The sequence below is a fragment of the Cygnus atratus genome, chromosome 19 (genome assembly GCF_013377495.2).
Source record: "Cygnus atratus isolate AKBS03 ecotype Queensland, Australia chromosome 19, CAtr_DNAZoo_HiC_assembly, whole genome shotgun sequence".
Lineage (NCBI taxonomy): Eukaryota > Metazoa > Chordata > Aves > Anseriformes > Anatidae > Cygnus > Cygnus atratus.
Genome location: NC_066380.1, coordinates 10,375,026 through 10,392,293, shown reverse-complemented (window position 1 = coordinate 10,392,293; position 17,268 = coordinate 10,375,026). Strand labels below are relative to the sequence as shown.

Here is a 17,268-nt window from a genome sequence, read left to right as displayed (position 1 = left end):
CACAGCTATCAGTGTAATTGACTAAATCAATCTTGTTTGAGTTTGTTAGTGTGCATAGCAGTCTGCAGATTCAGTTATGGGGTCGGGAATATATTTGCATGTGTATTCCCCAATACAATATTGTATTAAATCGATAATGGAACACTAACAACCTGACGCCCCAATTCCTTTGATGTGTATAATTTGCTGTAGCTGGAGAGGATGCTGGAGAACACAGCGGTCCGAGCCCAGAAGCAACTCATCTTGCTCCATAAAGAAGATGGACCTCTGCCTTCCCGAACTGTGGAATGGCTCAATATGAGGAGCTGGTGTTCTGCTCATCTTCATCTCCATTGTCCCCGCAGGGTCTTTTCCAAAAGAAGCCTGCCAAAGCTGGTAAGAGATACAGCAATTTGCTATAGGAAACAGAAATAAGGGGCTCATACCATCCTTACGGATTCATGCTTGACTATTTGATATACTAAATGTTGAGTCAAGGTCACATCAATCAGTAGAATTATCCTCATTGGCAGGATCCCTGTGCTTGAGAACATAATGCTAAAGCAGAAACGGTGTTTACTGGTAACTAAATCCTTGGTTAAGAAAGAGAAATATATCCACAGAAAATACTGTACTACTCTGAAATTCTCCCAGCTAATATAAAAGTATGGGAGATGTAACTGATTGCTAGAACTGTTTAGATGCTTCATTAACCCTATTTTTGTGTGAAGTACAGCTATCCACTTTTTAACAGTAGGTTGTCTAACCTGCCTTTGGAATGAGCATCATCTTATTCTCTTCTACAGATAGAGATGTATGAACGTGTATTCCAGAAACCACCAGACCGCCACTCTGACTTCTCTCGCCTGGCTCGTGTTCTGACTGGAAATGCAATTGCCGTGGTCCTTGGGGGTGGAGGAGCCAGGTAGGTCCAAGGACCTTCTCTGGTGTCTACTGCCAGAGGTCCCAACCTATTGGTATGTACCCTGTGGCTTGTCCTGGACATGTGGATGAGTTACTGCAAGATCCTAGAGCACCACTGTGACTGGGTTGTATCTGCACAGATTCTTCAGAATAGCAGGCATCCTGTAAAACCAACACTGTTCTGTAAATAACATTTTGGGGAGATACCGAGGAGATGCTTTTGTTATGCAAACATAACTGTGTGGATTTGTGTTTGGATTTCTGCAGAAGAAACGCGAGTGTTTATAATGACTTGAGCCCTCTCATAAGTTGGGCTTAATATCAGGAGATGACCAGGGCAGTAAATGTGACTCTTCTTTCTTTTGTTTGCCTGCGCTATGGATTTTTCCCACTGGATTCTTACACTAGAAAATGTCTCTCAATATTTCAAAGGCCCCCAAAGTATAGACAGCAAGAGGAATTATGCCCTATATCATAATATCATAGAATCATAGAATTGCTTGGGTTGAAAGGGACCTTAAAGATCATCTAACTCCAACCCCCCTGCCATAGACAGGGACGCCACCCATTAGATAGGTTGGCCAAGGCCCCACCCAGCCTGGCCTTGAACACCTACAGGGATGGGGCATCCACAGCTTCTCTGGGCAACTTGTTCCAGTGTCTCACCACCCCTACAGTGAAGAATTTCTTCCTAATGTCTAATCTAAATTTATCCTCTTTTAGTTTAAGACTGTTCTCCCTTGTCCTATCATTATCTACCTGAGTAAAGAGTCCTTCTCCATCCTTTTTATATGACACCTGTAAGTATTGAAAGGCCGCAATGAGGTTTCCCTGGAGCCTTCTCTTCTCCAGGCTGAACATCCCCAGCTCTCTCCTCCTTTCTTCATAGGAGAGGTGCTCCTCTAATCATCTTTGTAGTCCTCCTCTGGACTCATTCTAACAGGTCCACATCTTTCTTGTGCTGGAGACCCCAAACCTGGACACAGTGCCTGGACACAGGTGGGGCCTCATGAAGGCAGAGTAGGGGGAGGCAATCACCTCCCTTGACCTGCTGGTCACGCCTCTTTTGATGCAGCCCAGGACACACAGATAATGGGAGAATGTACTCTTCTTTGTGATCACCTGAAACCCCAAGTACCTTTACACTTCTGACAGCCTTACTTTTCAGAAAAATTAGGTTTTTGCAGGTGCAAGGGCAAGATGTGTGCTGAACACTCCTATTAGAATTCCAACTGAATTCTAAGTGAGCTTTGGAAATAGATTATTACCGATGTTTTTCTTTGTAGTTCCTTTTTTACTTCGAGAGTTTTCTGTTGAGACAAACATAGAATTCAGTAGCCCTTTTTCTCAAGAGAACACCATCTTCATTATCTCTTCATCACCATGTTCTTGAAGCCCTTCTATGAAACAGTGCTTTGAAATACCTCTCATTTATATTTATCTATTTCTATATATAAATAAGCATGTAGACCATCTATTTAAATCCTTGGAAATATTACATTTTTGTCTTTGGGCCAGTGCATCCTTTGAGGGGAGTATTCACTACAGCAAAGGTTAGAACTCATTTGTGACAGCTTGTTCTGATTAGTCACTTGATGCTGAGAGATCCAGCGCTTTGGCTGTTTCTTTGAGTGTCTGTAAAGATGCCTTTATCGTGCTTGCTTTCTGGTTCCTCACCTAGGATGATTGCAGCGTTTCATTTCTGAGATAAGTATTATCCTGTGGAGACACAAAGTAAAGCAGAGGAAGAGAGCTTGTACTTAATCTGGGTATCTCAGGAGATTTCTGATCAACTGATGTAAAGCACTCGGTTCCTTGGTTTTTTGTTTTGTTTTGTTTTGTTACAAGCTATCTGATATCTCTCTTTACTGAAGCCTGTGTCATGCTAAAATATGTACACTTCTGTATTTCTGGCAGCACGTTTTGCTCATTCCCTTCCTTTCTTCCTTCTGTAAACACTGCTGTAATTTTCACCAAACTATTTATTTATTTTTGTTCTACTACTTAATTGCAAGCTACCACCTGCTGGTTTTCAAGAGCAGATGTAAGAAAGAGCAGGCTTATTAGAGCCTGTTTGTTGGTCCTGTACATCTTCCTCCACAAATCTGAACCACTGCACAGCTACTGTGTTGTGTATAGGTTTTCTGGATGCTCACCACCCATTCGGCGATGTGACCATGTCTCATTAGCCATTAATTTGCCCACCTCTGCATTTGTGCAATATGGAAGACTTTAAGAGGATTAAATGGCAGAACAGTGTGTAAATATGATACTTCCTTCTTTCTCTGATTCTCTGAAACTCTGTTTATATCATGGTCCCAAATGCTTTTTCCAGAACATGGATGGTGGGAGCATTGTGTTTTCAACAGAAAGGTACTTGTGTGCTATTTCTGTAGCTGAATTGTTGTCCAAAATGTGATTGGATGAAAGATGAGGATTTTTAAAAACTGTTTTCAAAGTGAGAGTATAGTTAATATCCTGGGGAAAGGACAAGGTTATTCTGAGCTTTGTAAAAATCTGTAGCTTTGCAGGTCAAAGTAAGTTCTTAGGTCCCCATCTCTAGTAACGAGGAGACTTTGAGAGACTGTATACTATGATCATCCTGCAATTAAAGCCTATTCTGGATTAAAAATGTCATGATGAGTGGTCACACAGGCTATTGATAGTTAGTCTAGCTTTTGGATAATACTCCATGTGAAGTAACCTCTTATCTTGTTCTAGAAGCATGAATCATACTGGTCTCAAAAAAGAGGGAACTGAGAGTTACAGGGTGCTGGCTGATGGTTATTTCTGTTAAAGGTATTGTGTTCTGTGACTAGTAATATCAATTATTTAGTTGTTATTTCTGGCATGTTTGTCTGGCTTCACTGTGATAGTTCAGGAGGTTTTACTGGAGCAGCTTCCTAGTAATTATCTTTGTGGTTTGTCATGACAGAAGGCGCATAGGAACTAAGGGTTTTCTTTCTCCTGTAAGTTTAAAAATACAACAAAACAAAGTGATACAGTTCTGAACTTATAGTATTTTTGCTTTAGTCAAGTGCTAACTTAATTTGAGTTAGGAACATCGAGGAATTTGAGGGAAGGAATGGGGATTGGACTTTAGAAAAATAATACCTTTGGAACGTAGTTGCAAGAATAGTGACACATCAAACCCTGCAATAGAGGCACGAACCACCACAATCATTCTCATGAGCTTTAGCCATCCCACGTACAGCCCACCCTTTCTTGGGTTTTCTATAGTTGTCTCAGCAAAGCCCTTTCAAAACTAAAATTTATGGGGAGTAAATAATTAATAAAGAAGTATCTGGGAATCCCTAGGGCCTTGGAAAAAAAAACTTGGTCGTGATGTTTCAGAAGACTGACTGAAACAAAATTGTGATGACAAGCTTTGTTGTTGATTATAATGGTATTATTCTAGGAGTGAATTTGCTCCAATTCCACATGGGCATATTAGGAAGATACAAGGCATTAGATGTATTTGTTTGGGAATTTTGATCAGAAGCTGTATTTCTAGTAACACACATGATATAAATACATGATGTGCATAAGATATGTTTATTGAGAGGGAAAGAGCTAAAAGAAGTTAGCTGCCTTTTTTGGATGTGCTGTCTGAAGTAAGGCATAGTAATCAGCTGTGTGTTCGTGCCAGGCAGGCACATGGTGCTGGTGACCTTTACCAGCCAGGACTTGTGGAGTCTGCACGTCCTGCTGCTGGCTGCAGCTCTGCAGCGCTCTGTGCCTCTCCGCTGTGCCTCTCCATTCTCTGCTCTGCCCTTTCAGGCAGAGCATTTCAGCCTCTCCTGAGGAACTGCCGCTGAAGCATATTTGTAGGTATTTCATCAGAACATCTTTTCTTTTCTACTCTTCCCATTTAGTTTTCTTCTCAGTCTTATCATTTTGCTTCAGCTCTTGATATGTCAAGTATTTTTTTCCCCACTGCTTGTTCTTGCTGATTCTAAGGCTTTGACTCATTCATGCCTTTTCATTTGAGGTACTTGGCCTGTTTAATCAACTTTTTCTTTCTTTCTGCCTTGTCTTCTTTATTTTCAGGGCTGGCCTTCTGGAAGGGTAGGATAAAAGTAGCAGTTTAGGAGAAGCACATTATACCTTTCTTGTTATGGACTTGTTTGTGTCTGATGAACCTACTTGCTGCCCTGTCTGTCTGGGTCCCTGAAGTCTGCACTGGGAGCAGGGTGCTCAGACCCCAAGGTTTCAGAGAAGTCCAGATGTGCTGGTACATCTACCACCTGGTAATTTATTGGCTGCTGCTTTGAGTCTGGGAACTCTGAGCTGTGCTGAGCCTGACTTAAAGCCTGGCTTTGTCTTCTGATTCAGTGGCTTTACTCAGTGATAAAAGACTGGAAGAGCACCTGAGAGGCAGATCCCATAATCATTCTGCTCTTAAGGGATCATGGTTGCCTTTCACTCCCTCGCTGCTCGACTCCAAGATCCCTGACTCTAAAAAGAATAAAATAAGGAGGCTTTGCTGACTATGCATTCACTACCTTTGGCAGCAACTCCGGTTCAGTCAGAACTGCAAGTTCATTAGCAACTGAGATCTTTTCTGGACTGTCATATTTTGCTCCAATAACCCACAAAAGTAGACAGAAGCATTTCCATTCCCTGAAAATAAGGAAGGCCAAACAGAAAATGTCTAAGCTTAGTGGGTCTTGTTGGGCGTAATAAAAGTGAAGGCTCCCAGGTGAGGACCCAGGTTTGCACCCCGTGGGGCAGAGCGGGCTGGCCAGTAGTGCAGTGGTGGAGCTGCCAGGCTATCCCCCAGCCATCAGGGTGAGATGACGTGTCTGTGTATGTGGTGGAGCTGGAATTTGAGTCGGAAGTGATGTTCCATGAGCAAAGTCCAGCCCTCAGGGTGGACAGTTTGCTCACAAGACACAGACAAACCCCCTTTCCATCCAATAACTTCCTTTCCTGTGGTGCAGGTGATGGCAGCATTGTGGTTATGAAACCCTGATGTTCAATTTCAGACAATAAGGGAATCTTCAGGGGAGACCGCTTGAAATTTTATGGTGCAGGTGCTTTGGATTCAGTTCCAGCGGTTAAGGAAGATTAATAATTCTTATTCCTCAGCTAACACAGTTAACTAATGATAGGAGGCTCTTTACTCATATCAGTGGAAGGAGCGTGTGCGTGTGGAAATTGTCTTAAAACCACCACTGCAGAGGTGCAGTACTTGAAATGGAGATGTGAGCTCATGAGATAGATTACTGTGCCTCAAATACAAGATAAGAACTGGAAGCCTGAAGAGAGTTGCCTTTTTAAAACTGTTAAGCTTGACCACAAGCACCCAGATGATGTGCTGTTAAAAGAATGTGTGTCTGGGGAGTGATGGGGGGCAGAGGGAAGGAATTTGCTGCCTGAATTCAGTAGCTGCTGCCAGAGGCAGCACTGAAAATACAGTTTTAAAGAGCATAGAGCAGTGTTTTTTTCCCCATGGGCTCCTAAACATAGTCAATATAATGGTTACAGAAGGGATGAAAGAAAATCACGAGCATTTCCTGGATTCTTGGTTCCTCATGTACGTCAGAACACAGTAAATGCTTTTCAATTCATTTTCTGGGTTCAAAACTTTACACAGACTGAGCCTAATGTGAGGCACCCCTACGTATAAGGGATGGTGATCTGAGAAACCCAAATGTGCTGGTATTACTGCTTCCTTCTGCTGCAGAGTACAAGTCCTGTTCATCTTAATTTGCTTAAGAATGTCTTCTCTATGCTTCCATTCCTACCTAGGTCCACTCACCCTCTTTTTTTTTTTTTTCCTCCTGGCTGTGTCTCTGTTAGTCTCTAAGTCTCTGTTTTCCCTTTCTGACATGTCCAAGCCCTGAGATTAACCAGTTTCTTTGCGTCCTTTCATCCACTGTCATTTGTGCTTGTTTGCTCTACGTCTGCCCTTTTTTCCTCTCCCAGTCTTTGATTTCAAATCCTCTCTCAGAAGAGCTATTGCACGGAAAAAAAAGAAAAGAGGTTTGCCAGCTGTTCCTGCCATGCTAGCACATATCCTTATTTTTCAACTTAACAGAAATGCACTCAGCTTTGGAATAATTCTCCTTGGTTCATGCAGTGTGCTTCAGGACTGCACTGCATTTTGCAAACAGACTATAGGTAACACTGCTTAAAGTTGCTCTCAGTGGTTTGTAATGGGGCACAGATATCCCCTTCGTCTGTTATCTGTCTCCCAATGCTTAAAATTTACAGTAAGCAGAGGGCTGACAGCTTGAAAAATGTGTAAAAATTCTATCACAATTCTTGAAAATATTCAAAAATATATCCTAATAAAAAACAATAGATTTGATGTAAATTCCTGATAAAATCATTTGTTCTTTGTTTTGACCTTGTTGAGAATGGTTCCAAAAAGCACCGACAGCCTCTCTGGTGCTCATGGCGTCATGAATTACTGCAGCTACCGAGGGCTCAGTCACTGAAGCAAGGGATGGGCAGTCAGGATTTCACTTTGTGCTTTGTTTCAGCTCCTTTAGCTCCATTGGGCAAACGGCTTAAACACTTGTGGTGTTCTGTAAAATGAGGCTGTTACCAGCTCAGCTTTGGCATCTGTGCAGGTCAACCTTTATAAAATGCTCTGAAGCACTTACATACTAAAGAAGCATAAGCCATTACCACTATGAAATTTGGGGGGTTTTAGGAGGGTTTTGTTCCCATTAAATGGACTTGGATTTATACTCTTAACTCAGCGAGCTGAATGTGTCTGGGGAATTTGCTTGGAACTTAATCATAGTAATGGGGCTGGATATTAAGTTAACTCTTTATTCCAGTGGGCAGTGGTTTAGGAGTAACCAGGCTGTTGGTAATCCTCTCTGTGTTGTCTGGCTACAACACCAAGATACACTCAACATGTCTGCGAGGGCTGCTGAGGTTTGGGAGCACCCTCGCCTGTCTTGGGCAGTAAAGAGACCTGCAGTCCCGAGGTAATTTTGGGCAGAGCCCGCTCAGGTGCCCATCCCTGCAGGGTGCTTGCAGAGGTGCTGTAGCAGAGAGGCTCTGAAGTAAGGAGAGAGGTTCCTTGAATCACCGCCTCTGAAACTGCGTTTGTAGGATGTGCCAGGTCCAAATCAGTTTGTGTGTGTTTGTTTTGGTTTCCTGGTATCCTGGAAAGGCTAATTGCTGGGTATGGTGCTGTGTGATGGTGCAGAGCTAGTGTGGATCCAGCACTGCCCTCAAGTCAGTCAGCCAGCCTGGTGGCACGACAGCCGTGCTGGGCTCTGTGCAGGTTTGGCTGAGATCTGTCTCCAATGTGGTCTCAGCAGTCCTGTACAGAGCCCCACTGGCACAGGCTGGGTGCTTCCACGCTCAATTCTCACAGCGTTTCCTAATTCCTATGTAGGCAAGATAAAAGTGAGGGGCTTTTTTGCAATTAATGTTTTTACTTTTCCTTTCCCCTTGATGCAGTCAGGCAGTATCCATGAAATCCGTGTTTCATTTCAGATTGCTTGCTGGAGATACTGAGATAGCGTGTAGGGAATCAGCTTTTTTTTTTTTATCACAAGCCTTGAAGAATATACACCACTAGAAGGATCCCATTCCTCATCCTGGTGCTGCTGCTAAACGAAATTGCATTTTTCAAGTTTCTTTCATATTTCTTCTTTCCCTTTTTTTAAAGCAAAGAATAAAAGTTATGGTCCAGCATTAGCAGTCTGTTAGTGGCCAGTAACTGTTTATGAAGCAAGATTTTTACAGTACAGAAGTGTCAAAATGTTATGAAAAAGGCTGACTCTGCTTTGTGTCATGAGAAGAGCTGAATGCCTGAAATATCCTTCCACCAGTTCCCTTTCTTCCAAGTAATCCCTTTGTATACCAAGCCAAATCTCAGCCTTCTGACATTTACAAGGGCAGGAAGTTAGCAGCTCCGAGGTTAATCCTTGTGCCCTTTGCATTTGTCAGCCTGCAGCTCTTGCCCTCCTTCAGACACACTTAGCTTACTGCTGTGGTGGATGTGTTTCTGTGGAAGGGAAGCTATCTGATGACCTGTAATATGCTTGCGTGTCTAGGTAGATATCTGTATCTCAGCACGCAGTGGAGTTGTAATTTTTCTTTACCATGTCCCTCTTTTTAAGCTCAGATGGATGTATGAGGGCTTCAGAGCTTGTGATTACTCACAAAGGTTTTTGGAGAAATGGCCTGGTGCCCTGTATGTTTGTGCATTTGTAACATGTAGAGCATCCATTGCCATGGACAAATGAACTGGACCCAAAAATGAAAACCGAATTCCAGTGTCAGCTATGCAATTAGGCTCCTGGAGTCCCAGCATCTTTCAAACAGCGGATTTGATTTCAGGGGGATAGCCAGGAGCCAAAATAGCAGTGAAGAATCTAAACTCTTTATCCTTAAAGATAAAATTTTATCTTGGTCTAGGTTTTACTTCTGGTGCTATTTCATAAGTCTGAAGGAGAATGATATGGAGTAGAGGATCTTTCTCGGAAGCGAAGATGATAACTTACGTTTGGACACCTAATTTGAGTCTGACCCAGATCAGCCCATGTTTTTTGAACAAACAAAACCCAAGTCCTAAAAATAAAGTGGTGGGATCTGAGTATTTGCCTTTGCTAAGGAAAACCTCTTGAGACGTGGTTGTGAACTCGTACTGAAGGCTTCAGACTTTGTGTGCAGATGGTCGGTAACACACCGCAGCATAACTGCTCCTAAGAGGCTTTGCTTTGATTTCTTTGGGGCTTTGCTTTCCTTGGATGTGGCACCTTGTGTATTGCCGAGTGCTCGGCCATGTGGTTTACGCATCAGTTACAAATTCTGTCTTACAGTGCAGTTGGCTTACACACGGGCAGAGCCGTGTGGCTGTGATCAGACTTGAATGCTAATTGCTCAGTGAATTGTGCAATGCTTGGGTCATCACATGCACATAAAAGCTGTGTTCATGTGGCTTGGCACCCACGTAATGCTCTTCCCATCTGAAGCACCTATGTAATTGCTCGTTTGCTCCCACTTGCCATCGAGGTTAAAGATTGTAGTGGCTTCTATTAAATCCTCCAAGCGGCAGAAACTGGGCAGCCATCTACTTCAAGGTTATGACTGGGGGGAAAAAAAACAGAAATAATTGCAGGTGGTTTATTTGGACCGTCCCATCCTGACCTCCAGTCTTCAATCTACCAAGCTCATTAATTCCTAGCAGTACTTTGATATACAGACGAAATTAAACAACCAGATGGAGGTGTGGTTTTTCTCTCATTACTGGTTTTGTACCTGTGTCATCTGAAACAACCGTGTGCCGTGTTACAAAGCTGCAAGTGGAAGAAATCCCTTTTGAGAGCTCTTTCCATGTAGCAGCCTTAACAGTCTGTTGCCAATCGATGGGCTTTCAGGAGGATAAAGCCCTTGGATTGCTGTGATTTTAGGAATCTGTGTCTAACCTTATCTGGGCAATGAGCTTATCCCATTAAGAAAGGACACTGGAGTTGTGAGTAAAACCACTCTTAAAAGCACAGCAGTTTAAAGAATTTGTCTGTGTCTGGTGCTGTACTTCCAAATGCTCAGTCCAAGGGGTCAGGCAGCTCTTGTGGCTGGTTTGTCCCAGCCTCTCCCCTCCCTCCGCTGCGGTGCTCTGCCGCTGCCTCTTGGGTCCGTGGATCTTTCCCTGCCATGCTGCAGCACCCAGACACGTGCTCAGAGAGGTTGCTTTGAAATATAAATAACTGTAAGTGGTAGGGGACAGAGCAAGGAGATGTTTGTTTCCCAAAGAAATGATTTTTCTTTGTATGTAATTGTATTGTTTCTTGGCTCAGAATAAGAGATGGAATTTCATTTCCTGAAGCAGGGAGTCATTTGGGACGTGCGGTTTTTTCCACGCAGCATTGCCTCGCCTCTCCCTCTCCTCTCGCCTCCTGCACCCACCTACCAGAACGTGTGACCAGCAGGTGTGATCAGAAAACACTAACACTGTTATATGATTTAATTCTGTTCTGGCTTTCTTTTTTTCCCTCTCCTCCAGTCCTGTGGCTTAGTCACACTTTCACATCCCAGGGCTAAGTAACCTGACAGCCCCTCCGGAAGGTCTGAGCAACTTCTGCTCGTTTCCTTGTGTGTCAGACACATCTGTTTAAAGTTTGCTCTGAAGTTGTTATACAGAGTGCAAACAAGGTTGGGAGTAAAAGGAAACATTATTTGAGTTTTCTCACGAGAAGGTTGTTTCACTGGGGTTCTGATAAACAGGAGGTGCTTTTCCTGACAACCATGCGTGCTTAGTGCTGAGCGTGCAGGAGCATTAAGATTATTTTGCAATCCTTATAATATGGCAAAGGGAAAATGGTTCCTTATCTCAGAATTAAGTAGACAGTGGGAATCTGAGAGCAAAGCTAAATGGGAGGATGAAACAAGGCTGTTGCTAATGGCAGGGAAGACAGGAGGAATTGAGGTCTCTGGATCAATATGCATGTAACTGGGGATGGTTTTAAAATCATGAAAGCTTCCTTCAAGGCAGCTGCTGGGAAGGATCGTGGTGGTAGGCGGATGTTGGGATGAGAACCAGATAATGAGGGATTATTCTCTCTCTTTAGCTTAGAAATGGGGCTTAATTCTTAAACATTGTCCTGAACAGAAACTTCCTCATAAGTGTGCAAGTAGTACAGCAGGAAGAGAAATGCAGCACTCTGGTTTCTGTCACCTCTTTAAGCTGAAAGCTCCATCACTGTAATTCTGGCAAATTTATGATGCTGGGAAGCCCTATGGTCAGGAAACCTAGGAAATAACATTATTGGAAAGGTACAAGTATGATTAGATTTCAAGGCCTTCTTTGTATGTGGTTTTGCAGCTGCAGAAGACTGGAGGTGCCAAATTAGGGATAATTCTGCTCCCGTGCAGCATGTGGAAGACATGCTTGATTTCTCAGTCTGCGACTGTGCCATTTAACACAGTGATCAACAACAAAACATATTCAAAAAAACATTTGTTTCATGCAAAGAGCAAACTTCTCTATCTTAAACATTCATCTGTGCTCTAACAACTGCTCATAAAACACTTTGAATCAAGGCTGTTACAGTAAGAACAAACTGTTCTTATATTTATATCTTTGCTTCTTCAGGAGTTTTAAGGTTATGAGAGAGACTTAATTCAGGTTTGTTAGGTTATAGCGCAGCTTAGTATAGTCCCTTTGGCAATTTCTCTGGTTTTCTACCTACTTTGCTACTTAATTACACCAGGAAGTTGATGCAGCAAGCTGTGTATCCCACGTCAGAGGATGTGTGGTTAGAGACACAGTAGAGCTCTGCAGCAGCAGTGACCTTAATTCTGCTTTTTCACCAAAAGAAATAGCTTCTCTTCAGTGCACTCAGAGATGTCTCCTTCATCCCAATGAGTCTATTAGGAGGAGGGAGGTGCTGTGGAGGCTGGGGACCTGAGCTGTGTTTTCCTCTTTCTTTAACTGCGGTGGGCAGCAGTAGGGGCAGCATGATCAGTCTGCAGCCTTGCAACTCCAGTAGTCATGGTCAGAAAACAGCGTCCCTGCTGTGTGCTCACAGGATCATGTTTATTCTTCCTGACACTGGTGGGCAACAGCCTTTTGATACATTAAATGTGGTTTGTGGGGAAAATATTGGTGTACCGTCTCTGTTTTGTATTAATTGCGTTTTCTTCAGCCCCCTGACCTGAGCATGGAGGACAGCATGTATTCCTACTGACAGCTTAATCTGAAATGTCCTGCTACATTTGCTCGCTTTTTCCAGTGGGTCGTATCTAATCTGAGCTCTGGCAGGCACGTGTGGAGCAGACAGATGCACTTCTCTCAGAAGAATTTTTCTTCTATCAGCTGAGCTCTGGCCTCCGTGTATTAGAGTTGCATGCCAGTAACATTTCCCCAGGGGATGAAAGCATGGGCTTGTTTCAGGAGCAGGAATTTTCCTGCCAGACCTGCCAGAAAGACTGTGCTCTCTGACTGCTGGGCTATCTTGTTTGAGGAAGCATGTCTTCAACCCCACAACTCTTCTCCCTGCTTTGTGGTCGTTTATTTGTAATTACTGGTAGAAAAGAAGAAATGGTGCTTGGAATTTAGGAAGTATGTCACTGTTTTTGAGGGCTTTGCAAGCACGAGTTTGGTAAGTAGTACAGTAAGCAGCACTGGAGGAGAGCTGCTGCAGAAAGTAGTCCATAACTTGCCCTGCTCAGATCAGGTTGTGAGGCAGGACCAGGAGGTGAAAGCAGAACGTAGGTCTTATTTCCAGGGTCTTATTTCCAGTTCCTCCTTGAACTGGTTGGTGCCATTGCTGCTCTCTACAAAGGGCACTGATTAACCAGGCCTGTCCTAAGGGGTAATATATGATGGAAGAGTTTTTGTTAATATATAAACTCCGTACTTCTCCAGAGCACTGGGCAGATCTTTGGGTTCTGGTACAAATTATTGGAAAGTAATCATCTATGTTGCTTGTCCTTGGTGCCAGGAGTCCTTGGCACCAAAGACTTGGGGATGGGCATTAATCCTGGCAGGGGAAATGCTCCATGGAGCTGCACTGGCAGGCAGCTTCAGGCAAAGAACAGCTGCATTTGCAGCTCCAGCAGCATAACATGCATCCCCTACCTGGGACAGTCCTTTCCCCTTTCTAGATGGACTCCGCTGTTCCTCCTTACCTTTGGAGTAAGTGACGTTCAGCTCCGGCGGCAGAGATTTCCCAGTCCCTTCCTCCGTTCCACATGAGCGCTCTGGCATTGCTGCATACGTGCAGTACTGCCACAAGCAATCTTGCTTTGTCCTGTGCATGCCAAAAGCATATATTATCATGTTGCCCTAAACCGGGGCAGATCCCGTGTGAAATTGTGTTTCAAGAAGCATGCGATCCCTGTTTTTTCTGCCCAAGCACCCAGACTGTTAGCGGGGACCTACCCCCTGGCTTGAATTTATTTTTATTTTTTCTCCAGCTGTAGTATGAGGGCTGCCCACGCTGGCTGTGCGTGAGGCACCGGCGAGCTGTCAGCGGGATGCGCGCTGCCTGGCAAAGCGCCGGCCCCGGCACACAGCTTCCTTTGGCAGCACGCCCGTGTTTGCGCATGCTGTGAGCTGAGAAGAAGTGGCCAAGAATGAACCAACGGCGACAAGTTGTTGAAAAGTTTCGTGTAGCACTGTTGCTACGGGGTAGTGGTGACCTAAAGGCGTTAAGAGGGGTAAAAACGTTTAGGAAGTCGTCTTTCAGGAGGCCATTGGCACGTGGAGAAATGGAGAGGGTTTGGGCATCCTTACCTTTCCAGGGGATTTTGGTTTGCACAAATAGGTTTGGTCATGAAGCCGTTGAGGATGCTGGAATTGGAGGAATTGACTTTGTAGTCTTGTATAAATGAAGCATGACTTAGTCTGGCACTCGATAGATCTCTTTCAGAGCAAGAGAAATACTTTCATTCCCATCTTACAGGTCAGCACCTCGAAATCAGTGTGTCTTTTGGAGATATGTAACTGTTACGTGTTTAGCTGGGAGATGCACATATTGCCAAGGCACAGAGGCGATGGTTTGCCATTAGAAGCAATAAGATTTTGTTATTCATTCAAGGACGTCATACAGTGAAGTAAAACAAATGCAAAGTGATCACATCAAACGCCTCCTACTTTATGGATGCACGATCGTGTGAATGAAGAAATCCCATTGTGGAAAAGATTAAAGGGAGAGAATCCAGTCTGAAGCTAGTCCTGGCCAGTTTAGACTTGCCCTCCAAGAAGGAAATACTTTATAGTAATTAACATTAATTACTTGATGTTGTAATGATCCACATGATGTAGGCTTTCTCTGGAAAGCAGGTCCAATAGCGTAAGGTGTGTTCCTTAGTGAAGTATCAGTATCAGCTAGTTATAACACAGGGACAAGGCAGCAGTAAGTACCAGGCACGAGAAGCAGATTGCAAAAATAGCTGCAATCTACAAACCTATTAACAATGGGCTTCTCTGGCACAGATGGAAAAAATACAGTTCTTTTAACTTAGGGCATCTTATGGGAAGAAGCGATAAGAAAGTGGCGGAAGGAGAATTCAGAGACAAAAACTAAATGAGCCACTTTCTGCTCTTGGATTACACCAGTACGGATCTGTCACTGAAGTCATTTACACCAGGATAATTGAGAACCTGTCTCAAAGCTTTTCAGCAGCTGGAGGGGATTTATTTGGATGGAAAGAATGCGTTCGGCATAGCTTGGTGAAATGACACCTACAGTGGACTTGGCAGCTGTTAACAAGTATTTATAGGATGTAAACAGCAAGGGGAAAAAGGATGGAAATAGAGCAAACCACATGGGAGCGGAAAAATGGGATGAAAACGGGGAAAGGAAGTTATTACAGCTGTACGGCTTAAACTGCAGAAACATCCATCTGGGTGGGATGAACTAATTTGACATGCCTGATATTAATCGAACAAGGCATTTGAAACTGGAGGCTATAACTCTGCACTGATAAGGGGTAGATCAGCCTCCACTGCTAATTTCTCTGCTTCTGTGCTGCCTTTATCGAGGGGACAGGGATTCCTCTCCCATTAGGGCGTCGTCGCTTGTAAGGCCCACCGTGCCAGTTCAGATCAAATGTTCCACCTCTGCGCTCTTCTGTCTGATGTTCATAGCATGTGCTTGAGAAATGAGCGTAGGCAGCAATTAGCAGCTTCAGAGCTTCCTGAACGCGAGGTTGCACCTAGATCCGTCATGCTTAGTAGCCCCTGACAGCCCGGGATCTCTGACTTGCTCAGCCACCCTTAAATCCATTTGTGATTTGACCTCTTTAGTATGCGCTTACAGGGGGTTCCCCAATTTGTGTTACGTACGTCTGCCTGCGTGTAGATTCTTTTTCTTTCATCAGACTTTCTGTGGAATGACCTGGGTGGCCCCGTGTCTCCTGGCAGTTGCAATCTTCCCCACTCAGAGATTCGAGCCTAGCTTCTTCTCGTGTGCAGTCCTTTCCATACCCTGGGCACTTCCTAGTTCTGCAGCGTTCTCTTAGCGAGACGTTGGAGCTTGTTTGCCTTTTTCAGAATGCCGATGTATTCTGGGTTTATGTCCTTATGTTTTCTGTATTATTCTGGTTTCTTTTGTTTGCTTTTTGACTTTCCCCTGAAAACTGAGTTAATATTTTTCAGTGACCATTCAGAGCAGTTCCAAACGTGGTGTGAACTCAGCTAGTTAGGAGCTCGTTGCTGTATAGGCATTGCTACTTTTGTGTTTTTGTCTTGTCCCATCAGCCCTGAGGTTCACGTGTTTTATCACTCGACTCCATCGTTGCTCTAAGATTCTTCCGCACCTCTTGAAGTTGAGGAAGTTTTTAGTTTTACTGTCCTGAAGGAATTTATATTATCCTCAAATGTTGCCTCCTCATCTGCCCCTTTCTGGGTCTGTGTGCTGAACAAAATTCCTTCTTTCTGATGACTGCTTGTCTTCTCTTGCTCTGTTTTCCATCTTCAAGTTAATAATTAATCTGTGCAGCGCCCCATCCCATGATCCCAGGCTGGCTGTTTCTTGAAGAATCACTGGAAAAGAATCTTACTGAAAGGTCTCTGAAATCCAGTCATCCTTGACTGCTTGAGAGCAGCTCTGGTAGACTTTTTCATTGCTGTCTTAAAGCTATGTTGACCCTTGCACACCCACTGGTTTCATTCTTGGCTGTTCTTGTATTGCTGAATTTCACACTGAAGTCAGACTGGGCGATCTGCGTTTCCTATGATCATCAGGGAGACTTTTTTTTGGAAAATTTCTGCATTCATGACTCCGCTTTTTCTGGCATTGAATCTTGTTTAGCAATAGATTGGCAGTTCAGCTGATGCACGTTCAGGTTCCTTTAGAAGGCAGCATTCATGTGTTTATGCCTTTTCGATGGCTGTTTGTCTGATAATGTCATTTTTCTTCTCTTCTTGTCACAGGGGATGCTCCCAAGTGGGAGTTATCAGAGCGCTGATTGAAGCTGGCATCCCTGTAGATATGATTGGAGGAACATCTATTGGTGCTTTTATGAGTGCCTTGTATGCCGAAGAACGCAGCTACAATCAGATGAGGATCAAAGCTAGGCAGTGGGCAATGGTAAGAATTTGAAATCTTGTATTTCTCCTCTCAGATAGAGTGCAAGAGCTTAAACACAAGCCTTAGTAGGCAGCAATGCACAAGCAGCCATCCAAGGAAAATGCAGCCATCTGCACTTCTGTATCTGTATGGAAAAAGGGCCCCTGCCTGGCAGAGGAGGAGTGAATTTTGAAAGCTGCTTGCTGTGGTGCTGGCAGGCTGCAGGGATGTGAGCTCCTGAGGAGTGCAAAATTTTGCTCTGTACAAACTCCTAGTCACAGTATGAATGCAGAATGATATTGTTTAAGTGTGTTAGCCTGTGTTTATCTCTGCTTTATCTTCTTTTTTATGTGCTGGAATCTGTTTCCTTTCC

The 17,268-nt window shown here is 43.8% G+C and overlaps 1 protein-coding gene across 3 annotated transcripts in view; it reads left to right on the top strand.

Annotated features, from left to right (window-relative positions):
* The window catches only part of PNPLA7 (patatin like phospholipase domain containing 7), a 125,881-nt gene that overhangs the window by 73,494 nt on the left and 35,119 nt on the right, over nucleotides 1-17,268 (top strand). For all 3 annotated transcript variants that reach the window (XM_035564594.2, XM_035564596.2, XM_035564597.2), the window contains 3 exons: nucleotides 193-375; nucleotides 786-904; nucleotides 16,760-16,916. In XM_035564594.2, the coding sequence (XP_035420487.1) occupies nucleotides 193-375; nucleotides 786-904; nucleotides 16,760-16,916 (459 nt within the window). The remainder of the gene's footprint in view (nucleotides 1-192; nucleotides 376-785; nucleotides 905-16,759; nucleotides 16,917-17,268) is intronic.